Genomic DNA, 12,187 nt, shown 5'->3' with positions numbered 1-12,187 from the left:
TGTATATGTACTGTATGTACTATGTGTAGTGTGTGTATTGCACTCTTTGTTTATTCGTTTGTTTGTTTGTTGTTTGCTTGGTTGATTGATTTGTTTAAAGGAACAGTCCACCATTTTTTTTTAAATACTGGTGTGCTCATTTTACACCTCCCCTCCTTAAAGGGACAATGTGCAGGAAATGGTCAAAAAAGGTACTGCAACTATGCTGCTCATTGAAACTGGGCTGCCTATTGCCAAATTTGATCTTTACATGAAAGTTTACTGAGTAATAAACAAATATTTGCTAGTATGGTCCAAGTACAGTCATTTTTGCAGCTAAAAATGGCTATTTTTGGAAATTCAAAATGGCGGACCGTGGAGAAGATCCCCCTTTTCATGTATGAAAAGTGCAATTTTTCCAGTCATAATGAATACTTAGAATTTGATGCTGGTGGTAAGTATTCATGAAAAAGGTAACATTAGTGAATGGGCAGCATGAATTCTGGAAATAAACAACTAAAAATCTCACACAGTGTCCCTTTAAATAATTGAGTTTCACCTTTCTCTTGTGTTTCCAGCCATTCTCTTATTCTGGTGATATTACTTCTCGACAGCATGTATCATTAAACCGGATGGTACCAAACACTGAATGGTACCAACTGGTACCATTCAGTTCAATGATACATACTAAGAATCACTGTCACCAGAACCAGATAATTTCTGGAAGAACAGGAGAAAGGTAAAACTCATTTACTGTATTTGACTAATGAGCATCATCTCCAAAAATGGTGGACTGTTTCCTTAACCTACTTGAGCCTGATGCTGTATAAACGTCACATTGACCTAGGCCAGGGTTTCCCAAACTGGGGTGCGTGCACCCCTGGGGATGCGCGGCCTGGCATAAGGGGGTGCGTGAGCTGAATAGAGCAATGGTGGATATGTGAGTTTTTTATCCAGCAGTGATGAACATTAAGTCATTTTTAATTGTATTTAGACTTGTAGCCTATGATGGAAGGGTCCATCTAAAGTGAAGTTTAACTCCTAGACTACTGGAAAAGAGGATTCCCCAAATTGAATAGGCCTATGCATAATGTGCAGTGAATGCGCAGTGAATCCATGCTTGCGTGGCCATCAGCACATCAAAATATTCGCTCAGGAGGTGCGTGAACCACATTGAAATGTACAAGGGGGTGCGCAGAGAAAAAAGTTTGGGAACCGCTGACCTAGGCGTCTGGAGCGACACAGATGCATTCCGGCTCTTGAGATTTTAAGTTTTTTAATAAAAAAAATGTAGACCTCAATGAATTCATTCTAATGCAAGATGAGGAACCTAGCTTTTAAATGCAATTTATTTCATGTTTTTATGTGCTTCGGAGGCTGATGCTGAGGGCACCTTTTCTAAAAAAGGGCTTAGGAATTCAGCAGGCGTTTTTTTGGTGCCTTAGGCTAAAATGGGTTAATGCATCCTACCTGGTATAGCTTATAATTGTAAGAGCAAGGCTCGCACGTAGCAGTCTCATCATCTTCATTGTTGCATGTGATGTTTTTCCATAGAGAGAACAGCAACACCCCCAAGCTGACCAGCCGCAGAATCACGGCCCTGTTTGGAGCAAGGCAAACACAAGATGGAGGGCCAGACATGGCAGAGACATTAAGGAGGTGGTTGTAATCGATGGAGGCAATAAAATACAGGCCATCCAATGCCACTCAGAGATGAAGTTAATTAGCTAGCAGGGAAAAATCAGCTCTGTAAATCTCCAGATGTTAAAAACATCCAGCACAATACAAACAACAGCTGAGACAACTTAGTCTCTTACAAGAGACAAAAACTGAGAGATTCTGTTCAGGTTGTTTAGCTCAATTTTAAGTTCAATTGCAATTTCCACATGTGCTGTGATGCAAGCTACAGCCTGACAGCACTGTTTCCTATCAGAGCCTTATCTCAATAAGTTCATTGGTACTTTTTTAATATTAGCCTAATTCTACTCTATTGCATCCTCTTTTCTATTCTATTCTATTGTATTCTATTCTATTCTGTTCTATTCTGATAGAGTCTAGACTACCTCAGCAGGGCGAGGATGATGGTGGTGCTGGGGCTGTGCTTTTCTAGCTGCCCGATGATGTCACACAGGAAGGGAACCACAAAGTTGCCCGCGGTGATGACGATGGAGGGTAGATACTCCAGCAGGAGGCCAACGATCCCGTCCCACCTTTCAGACTCCTAAAATGGGCATAAATAAAATATTCAACCGTTCGGCAACAAAAATAATCAGATCTGTTAGTAGGCCATTGTATGTGGGTTTGAAAAGTGCTACTTGTCTCAACCCCTTCAAAAAACAATTCACTGCCATTACAACAGGTAAAGCATGCTACCGTCTGGCTGAAGGAGGTTGCCTCGAAGATGCCAAAGAAGGCCGCCAGGATGATTCCAATGACAACAAGGTTCAGGAAGCCTCGCAGAGCGTATACGCCCACAAGCTGAGCGAGAGTCAAAGACTGAGCCCTACGCTTGATCCTCTCCTCCTCCAGATCCACCTGAGAGAGAGAGAGAGAGAGAGAGAGAGAGAGAGAGAGAGAGAGCGAGAGAGATAGAGAGAGAGAGAGAGATATTATAAGAGATAGGGCAGAGACAAAGAAAAGTTTAAAAATTACAAATTAAAAATTAAATTACAGAAATGGTGCACAAAAAAATGCGCCCAATGTCATGAATGACCCCAGTTGGTCGCTTTAGGGTTAAGAATATGTAGTACCATCGTGTCCACTGTTACTGTCTATGTGTGATACCTGGAGCTGGAAGTGGATGTTGTTCTGTTTGAGCTTGATGGCGCGGCTTCCCTGCAGGCCGTAGTCCCAGCCAGTGAAGACCATCATGCTGTATCCACCGGCAGTACCACCACCGGTAGCCACAGCATCCCGCCACACACCTCCCATCCTAGCAACCAAACACAGAGTCATCATGCTTTGTTAGCACTGATTAAATGATTGGTGCTGATGGAATGATCTGGTATGATTACCAAACACGCAATTCCTCAGCAGTAAGACTGTAAATGTGTTACTGTTTGAAAATTAGGGTGCTTTTGGACTTTAAGTTGCTTTACTATGACATGACTGCGGACAGGAAGTGAGTGGTAGAGAGGGTTAGTCATGGGCAAGGAGAATTTCTTTGGTCATGGGGTTAGGCCAGTTTGGACGCTAACATCTGTCTCTGTGTAGTATATAATTTGAGTTTTACTGTGCTTTTTTTTTTTTTAAACACGTTAGGGCTTTTTAAAAACTTTTTTTCATTTGGACAGGATAGTGATATCCTATGAGTGGGGCAAGAGAGGGGGATTGAGAGAAATCAGAAAAGGACTGCAGGCTGAACTGAAAGCCGGACATCCGGCGGCAATCTCCCGCAGCATCGTGTCACAACTTGGTTACCTGAGGATGATGCAGACGAGGCAGAAGAGGAAGTAGAAGGAGACGGTCAGCAGGTAAGCCAGAGGGATGTTGTAGGAGAAGCTCTCGTCCACCACCACCTGCGTGTTGTTGTAGTAGCCGTAGAACATGTACGAGTACTCCATGAAGCCCTGCAAGCACAAGCCATTTGTGTCAGATTTGCGTTGTGTGCCGTGTGTGTGTGTGTCATTGATAAATGGGTCAAAGACGTCAGGTGGCGCAACTAGAAACAAACAGACAAAGAAAATATAGTGGTACCGCCGTGATGTGAGACACAAATATGTAGACAGGGGGTTAGTCGTTACATTTTTTTCAATTCAATCTCATCTTGTACACTAATGCAATTATACTACATGCTTTTAATGTGGTTGTAGTAGTGATGGTGGTAGGTAGTAGAGTAGAGTAGAGAGTAGAGAAACTTTATTGATCCCCAGGGGGAAATTCAGGTGTCAAGTAGCTACAAACCCCAACTCCGATGAAGTTGGGACATTTGGTAAACAGTGAATAAAATCAAAATGCTATCATTTTCAAAACATTCAATCTATTCATTAGATGGAGAATAGTGAAAAGTCAACATATTAAGTGTTAAAACCGAGAAAAAATATTGTTTTGGGGGACATATGTACTCATTTCTAATTTGATAAATCCAACACGTCTCAAAAGAGTTGGGACGGGGATCAGTGAAATTTAGTAAACATCCAAATAAGATAAAACAACAAAGAAGAACATTTCAAAATGAATTGTACTGACGGACAATATAGGTGTCCAGGTATAAGATCATCACAGAGAGGCTGAGTCACTCAGAATTAAAGATGCTAAGGGAATAATTACCATAGTTATTACATACATTTTTGAATTCCCTTTGATTTACCATGATTGAGTGTATATAAGACATATTTTTGTTAATAAAATCATTGTATAGGTTCATGACATCATGAAATATATATTGGCTGTAGTCTCACTTTAATTCCTGGAGTGCTAGAGCTATTGAAAATTGACCATATTAAGAATGCTTAATGCATGAAAATGATACAGGGGTTTAACATTCTCCTAAGCACCTGAGCTCACTTGAAATAGACCCAGAAGACATGGTAAACTGTCCTTTGCTTACAGAAGTCAGCAGAAGTTGTAGAAGTCCATTCTTTTTGACAATAATAGAGCATTGCACATCCTGTGCTACAGTGAAAATGGACCATGCAACTTGTGTTAGTGCTAGCTTCAAAAGTCAGCCTCCATGATGGCATGCGGATGCAGTAGTGCATTGGTTAAGATGTTCTCACTCATCTGTAGAGTTAAATACAGTGCTGAATGGTATAAATGGGTTTTAAACAGCATGAAAAGCCACTCATGCATTATATTTTGAAGGGAGATCTTCGATTACTGCCACATAGTAAGGTCAAATTGCATTCTCTACTATGTTTTAACAGTTTGGCTCCATCATAAGGACCAGCAGGTGATAAAATGGTGGGTTTTTGGTCAAGACCTGTCACACTGTAAGCACTACAGAAAGGAAAATATTGCAAAAAATGACAAGGAATACACCCACCATTTAAGCTGGTGAAATCATGTCCAAGATAGGAATTAACATTGTTTTTTATATAAAATCATCTCATCGGTTAATGTATTTAACTGTTAAGTGTTGTCTTTTGTTTTGTTTTTAGTCTTCCTCGACATTTGCTGCCATTTATTGTCCCCGTCCCAACTCTTTTGAGACGTGTTGGATTTATCAAATTAGAAATGAGTACATATGTCCCCCAAAACAATATTTTTTCTCGGTTTTAACACTTAATATGTTGTCTTTTCACTATTCTCCATCTAATGAATAGATTGAATGTTTTGAAAATGATAGCATTTTGATTTTATTCACTGTTTACCAAACGTCCCAACTTCATCGGAGTTGGGGTTTGTACATAAAAACAAACACAGACACAGACACAGACACAGACACAGACACACACACACACACACACACACAGACACACACACACACACACACACACACACACACACACACACACACACACACACACACACACACACACACACACACACACACACACACACACACACACACACACACATGCCAAGAGTTTCCAGTAGTAGTATACATTCTTATCCTTAGGAATGTAAATGAATGAGGTACTCACTGTTCCTGACAGCAGGTCTAGGAAGTATGTGTAAAACACTGTGAGTGCCCCAGGGTTGGGGTCATACACCATGCAAGTCTCCAAACCTACAAAGAACCAAAAAGACAGTTAACCCATTTTAGCCTGATGACTCGTATATGTTGTTTGATCTTTGTTGCCTGGAGACACATATATGCTGCATTCAGGCTCTTGAGATTTTAGCTTTTTAAATAAAAATGTGGGTTTGTTACAGCTGAATGAACACATTCTAATGCAAGATGAGGGTCTTAGGGTTTAAATACAATCATGTTTCATGTTTTTATGTGCATCAGAGGCAAAGATATTTAGGTTTTTATAGGCTGAGGGCAACTTTCCCAACAAGGACTTTGGCATTCAGCAGGCGTTTTTTGCAGGTACTTTAAGCATCAATGGGTTAACACAGTATATGCACACAAGTTTCATCCACGCACACAGTAAAGCAGTGATTCCCAGCCAGGACTACATTTACCACTAGGGGTATGGGAGCATAACAAAAGTATAGAGCACAGTCACATTGGGATAGAGGCATAGATATACTGAAACATGAGTTAGGGGTTACACATAGTATGGCAAAAAGGCTTATGGGGTACACAAGACAAAATGTTTGGGAAACACTGCCCTAAATCGGCAAACAAAGACATTATCATTGCACTTTAATCACAAGTTTTCTGTCTGACAAAAGAATGCCGTCCCTAATTTTGAAATAGCTTGTGTTACTGCTAGGTGAAGAAGGCAGCAGGGCGTCATCATCACACCACAACAGCAGCTACAGGATTTTCCCAGAATTTTGAGTTCTCATTATGATGTCATAAGGACTTTGCAAGATTTTTAACACAGACTTCTATGGGAGCTGTAGAGTGTTCGAGTGAAATTCTAGAAGAACTGGGGAAAAGTCCTTACTCCTAAGCGACTAAAGCTCAGCAGAATCAGATACCGGTATATGATCGGGTTGCTAGGATACTGGTCCAGTAGAGCCAGTGTGTGTTGGGTCCAATGCACAGAGCTAATTACAAGCTAGTGCCTTGTGCTCTGGGTGAGAACATTCTCAGCTGACACAGCCATTTGCAGTCATTTTGTGTAATGAAAACTGAAATTGGAAATAAATATGTGAGACCACTGAGGACAAACAATACAAACACACATCATCTCCATTTGCGGATAAGCAGAAATCAATTACTTTCTTTTGCTACATTACATTAAAGAATTTCTTCTTTGTGGCCTCAAAATTGACTCTCTGTCAGGTACATAAAGGCATCTTTGACTATTACTGAACCCTGGGAAAAACAAAGCCAACTGTTTTATCAAAGCTCTATGCTATTTTAGTTGTGTGGTCATGCCAGCAGTGTAGGCCTAGTGAAAGCCCAACTGGGAAACTCCAACTCCCATTGTCATTGTGACACAGCACTCCACAGCACACAAGTGTTCACTGCACACAACGAAATTGCATTTATGCTTCACCCGTGCAAAGGGGCAGCCACCAATGACGCCCCAAGGGAGCAGTGCGGCGGGACGGTACCATGCTCAGGGTACCTCAGTCATGAAAGAGGATGGGGGAGAGCACTAGTTAATTACTACCCCCTCCAACCTGGCGGGTCGGGAGTCGAACCGGCAACCTTTGGGATGCAAGTCTAACACCCTAACCGCTTATCCATGACTGCCCTGCATGATAAGGCAAAGGCAAAGGGCCATGACAACCCTGAATACATGAAGCATACAGTTGCCCAGGCCTTTACTGTAAGCTCCTTTTGGATTTTATCTTCTTTAAGTTCTTCTTTCTTTCTTTTTATTCATTCATTGGCATGATGACGTTTCGACCTTGCAGGCTTCCTCAGATTCACTAACAAAGCCTGTGTTTGTAAGTGAATCTAAGGAAGCCTGCAAGGTTGAAACGTCATCATGCCAATGAATGAATAAAACGAAAAAAGTCACTTTTTTGTGCCCAAGCAAAGGTGAGGCTGTATTGTCAGCATCTCACAATTAAGGAATAAATTTAAACATGCCTCATACTAAACGAAGTTAGCCTACTCTCTCAGGTCAAGCAGCAAATGGCAGTGAATACAGGGGTACATAGCAGCAGTAACCTGACTCTCGCTAGATGGTTGGGCTTGCTCCACATTGCTTCACAACAACCATCTGGAGTTACACCGAAGGCATGATTTTATCAAAATCCTTGCACATGAGAGGAAACACTACTACACTGCCACTTAACCCATTGATGCCTGATGTCGCGTTGCGCAACATTGGCCCTGGCGCCTGGAGCTGCATTACGCAACATTCAGGCTGATGAGATTTGAGACAACTTTATTAAAAATCTCTTTTAGTTTGAGATAAATGAACACAGTCTAATGAAAGATGATGGTCTTAGGGTTTAAATGCAACTTAGTGCATATTTGTATGTGCTTCAGAAGCTGAGACATTTAGGTTTTTATAGGCTGAGGGCAGCTTTTCTTAAAATGGGCTCAGGCATTCAGCACCCTTTTTTGCAGGTGCCTTAGGCGTCAATGGGATAAACTACTCACAGATTCGCATTTCGCTTATTTTTCCCCTTCTCCACTACATTTCAATTTTGACTATGCACATCTATGAAAATCCCACGATCCTGCTTGGTTCTGGGTCTGCCGAGAGCCATTCAAACATATCAGAGCCATTTAACCCATTTTGTCCTAAGCCCTTTTTGGGAAAGGGTGCCTTCTTCCTATTACAGTTTTACTCAATTGGTTTTGCACATTTCTCACAACAGAATAATGATTCTCAAAATTCTTTGCTCAATTGTGACTTCCTGGTGTTACCTGTGCACATGGTCAAATCAGTTTCTCATTGTTTTAGGCATATAGCAAATGCTCTCGTCCACCATGCCATGGCTGTGTACAATTCTCAGTGATTTCGTACATTATCAATTGCTTTTGTCATATCACTCAAAAAGCTTTGTCACTGAATGCATGAAACTATCTCAATCTGATCTGATCAATGTAATATAAAGCAGAATTTACAACATTTCCCATCTAATCTAAACAACATTTAGCTTCAGAAAAGATCCTCAAGAGTGTACTATTCAATTGACAACATGAGAAATTGATTTCACTAGCTTGTCCATACACTATGACACAATGACTAACCATTCTGCTGGTGCTGATACGTTCATTGACACAACAACTTGGTTTTGAAAGACAAAATAAGGGTTTTGAGCAAGAGACTTGGTTTTGCAGGTTATCCACAGTGTTTTGCCATTTGTTAAAGCTGTTTTGAGAATGAATATTATGTTTTGCAAATTGCAAGAGAGATTCGAGAAATGTACAAAACCAATTGAGAAATACTGTAAATCCCTAATATCTCAGCCTTCGAAGCACAAACAAACATGAAATGAGTTACATTTAAAAGCCAAGACCCCCCCTGCATTGTAATGTGTTCATTCAGCTCTAACATACCCGCATAGTTAATGAAACAGCTAAAATCTCAAAATCCTGAAAAAAACGTATGTGTGTCTCCAGGACACAATGGTTAATGAACGGAGTGAATGAACGCCCTGCCATCATCACCTGTAATGTTGGCGTTGTCGGGAAGCATGGAGAGGCTGGTGTTGAAGCCCTGAGCTCGGAAGACGATGCTGGGGATGACGACAAAGCCAGCGATCAGCAGGAAAGACAGGAAGTTGAGGACCACCAGGAAACGCAGGAAGACAAAGTAGGACTGCACACCCCCACCGAAGTGGCCTGAGGGGAGGGAGAGAGAGACACGGAGGAATAGAGGAGCATGGGAGAGAAGAGAAGAGAAGAGAAGAGAAGAGAAGAGAAGAGAAGAGAAGAGAAGAGAAGAGAAGAGAAGAAAAGAAAAGAAAAGAGAAGAAAGGAAAAGAAAATAAAGGAGAAGAGAAGAGACGAGACGAGACGAGACGAGAAGAGAAGAGAAGAGAAGAGAAGAGAAGAGAAGAGAAGAGAAGAGAAGAGAAGAGAAGAGAAGAGAAGAGAAGAGAAGAGAATGAAACATGATAGAACAGAATACAGTAGATTGTAATAGAGTCCAGAGTCCAAGAATGCATTTATCATCATTATGTAGAATAGAATAGAACAGAATAGAATAGAATAGAATAGAAGAATAAAACAGAATAGAATGATACAATGCAATACAACACAGCAGTGCAGAATATATTTTATCATCATTATGCTCAAAGAAATTTCAAAAGCATTTCACTCATGAGTGCAACAACATATTCTGTATAAAGTCTATTTGGCTATGGACTATTTTGGTAGAAATGGGGAGTAGAAATGGGGAGTGCAAAATCAGAAACAGAAAGAACACAAAACAGAACAGAATGGATGGGGGAAGTGTGGGTTTGTGAGTGAATGGACAGGGAAAGGGGGAGCAGGACAGAGGGGAAGAGAGAGAGAGAGAGAGAGAGAGAGAGAGAGAGAGAGAGAGAGAGAGAGAGAGAGAGAGAGAGAGAGAGAGAGAGAGAGGAGAGAGAGAGAGAGAGAGAGAGAGAGAGAGAGAGAGAGAGAGAGAGAGAGAGAGAAAGCACTTCTAATAAATTGGGTGAGACCTTCTGGCATCACATTAGAGGTCAGTGTGTGTGTGTGTGTGTGCGTGTGTGTGTGTGTGTGTGTGTGTGTGTGTGTGTGTGTGTGTGTGTGTGTGTGTGTGTGTGTGTGTGTGTGTGTGTGTCACCTCCGATCTTGTTTATGGCAGCCCTCCAGAGCGTGACCATGTTGAAAACGCTCTTGACCTCGGCACAGCAGAGCCTCAGGGCACGTGACCTCCTCACTCTCCCAGAGGACACAGGAATACGCATCTTCTGCACCTCCCTAGCAGAGAGAGAGAGAGAGAGAGAGAGAGAGAGAGAGAGAGAGAGAGAGAGAGATGAGGGTGCTGTGTTTGTGGATCTCCATTAATCCAGGTCGTAATAGTCAAAGTTATTTAGTTGTTTTTTGCACTGAAAATGACAAAATAATTGCCACCATTCCCTACAAATTGAGGCTCCTGACATCAAACACAACAACCTGTGCTCAACACCACCCCACCCCTTCCAAAGTGCGCCCACACATACACCCACACCCACACCCACTCCCTCACCCACACCCACACCCACACCCGCACACGCACACGCACACACACACACACACACAGATTCAATATGCCCCTTCATCCCCATGAAGCATATTGAAGCATACTATTTGTACAGCATACATACACACAAACACGCTCACATTTTTTTTGGGTAATATTATGGTAGACCCAATTGTTGCTGTTGATGAGTAGCTACTCTTCAGCGCACCTGACTTTCCTCTTCATGTAGAGTGGCATGGCCAGCTCCCTCAGGTTGCGCGGTTCCTCCTCCTCCTCCTCCTCCTCCTCTCCCTCCCGCCCTGCCTCTGAGGAGCTGCCCCAGTCGAAGACGGCACCAGCAGCACCAGCTGCACCCTGATTGGGCGCCCGCGACGAGAGTCTCCGTAACCGTAGAGACTGCTGAGCACTGCTGTAATAACCTTGCCCTTCCAATGGAACACATCAACATACGGTTCAGTTCACACAGCCAGTACAGCGAGTTGTGTTTTAATCACAGGTGCCCTCTTTGAGGGCTTTTGTTTTGCTTGTCAGAAAAACTTTACATGACTTATCAGTGTGGTAAGGAATAGACAGTGACAGACTAACAACCCAATAAGTGTGTTTTAGTGTGTGCTATCTAGTAAATCAGCTGAGATAATTTACAGTCAGTCTTAAGCAATGTTCCAGTTCACCACTCCCCACTTAACCATTTCACACCAAATACATTCAAGGCATTTTTTTGCCCCATGGAATGATTAATTCACAATAGCCATTACAGTTGTGTTACTATGTTACAGTACATTAACAGACTAGAGCTATGTTTCATAAATATAGGTTTAGCACTATATCTTCTTAAACTACAGCCAGAGGCAGGGACTGCCAGTTAAGTGAAGACCATACACTTACCTGCTGTACCTGTGCCTGGGTTGTTCAACTCAGCCATCTCCAAAGTGGTGGTGTAGTTAGTTGCTGAAGACATGACAAATCACTATTCCTGAAAAGACAGCTGAATACAACATCAATAGCCTACATTAGTGAATTAGACTTTTCCTCCTCTGGCGGACCATAACAGACCATTTCCCAGAGTGCCAAACCAGGAACTCCTCTGTGGACTTTGATCTCTCCATGCAAACAATCTTTTCCCTGCCTGACACTCCACTTCCTTGAGCAGCAGGTTAACCCATTACCTCACAGCGTGCATGGAAAGGCTCATTTCCATAAAGCCTATCCATTTACACAGCCATGTCATGACAAGGGACAATAGGAGTTCAACATTAATGTTTATACAAATTATTTATAGTACATCCTTTCCTCTTTTTAAAAATATTTTTCGGGGCTTCTTATTGCCTTTATTTGACAGAATAGTGAAGGTAGTGACAGGAAGTGAGTGGGCGCAGAGAGAGAAGGGGAAGGGTCGGCAAAGGACCCAGGCTGGGAGTCGAACCCGTGTCGGCCGCATAGCAGACGACTGCCCTACCATTTGTGCCATGGTAGAGCCTATAGTACATCCTTTTCATGTAAATAGGAATACTTTTTGTTTTTGACTTTGACAAATCTGCACATCA

At 42.0% G+C, this 12,187-nt stretch overlaps 1 protein-coding gene across 1 annotated transcript in view; it reads right to left on the bottom strand.

The window, feature by feature from the left end:
* The window catches only part of tmc4 (transmembrane channel-like 4), a gene marked incomplete at its 5' end in the record, with an annotated part of 16,926 nt that extends 5,995 nt beyond the window's left edge, over positions 1-10,931 (bottom strand). The window contains 9 exons of the mRNA XM_063199865.1: positions 1,450-1,579; positions 2,043-2,197; positions 2,353-2,514; positions 2,764-2,911; positions 3,400-3,548; positions 5,565-5,650; positions 9,119-9,292; positions 10,245-10,381; positions 10,852-10,931. Coding sequence (XP_063055935.1) covers positions 1,450-1,579; positions 2,043-2,197; positions 2,353-2,514; positions 2,764-2,911; positions 3,400-3,548; positions 5,565-5,650; positions 9,119-9,292; positions 10,245-10,381; positions 10,852-10,931 — 1,221 coding nt within the window. The remainder of the gene's footprint in view (positions 1-1,449; positions 1,580-2,042; positions 2,198-2,352; positions 2,515-2,763; positions 2,912-3,399; positions 3,549-5,564; positions 5,651-9,118; positions 9,293-10,244; positions 10,382-10,851) is intronic.
* Positions 10,932-12,187: the final 1,256 nt, after the last annotated feature.

This window comes from Engraulis encrasicolus, chromosome 5 (genome assembly GCF_034702125.1).
Source record: "Engraulis encrasicolus isolate BLACKSEA-1 chromosome 5, IST_EnEncr_1.0, whole genome shotgun sequence".
NCBI lineage: Eukaryota > Metazoa > Chordata > Actinopteri > Clupeiformes > Engraulidae > Engraulis > Engraulis encrasicolus.
This window is presented reverse-complemented; position numbering and strand designations above follow the sequence as displayed.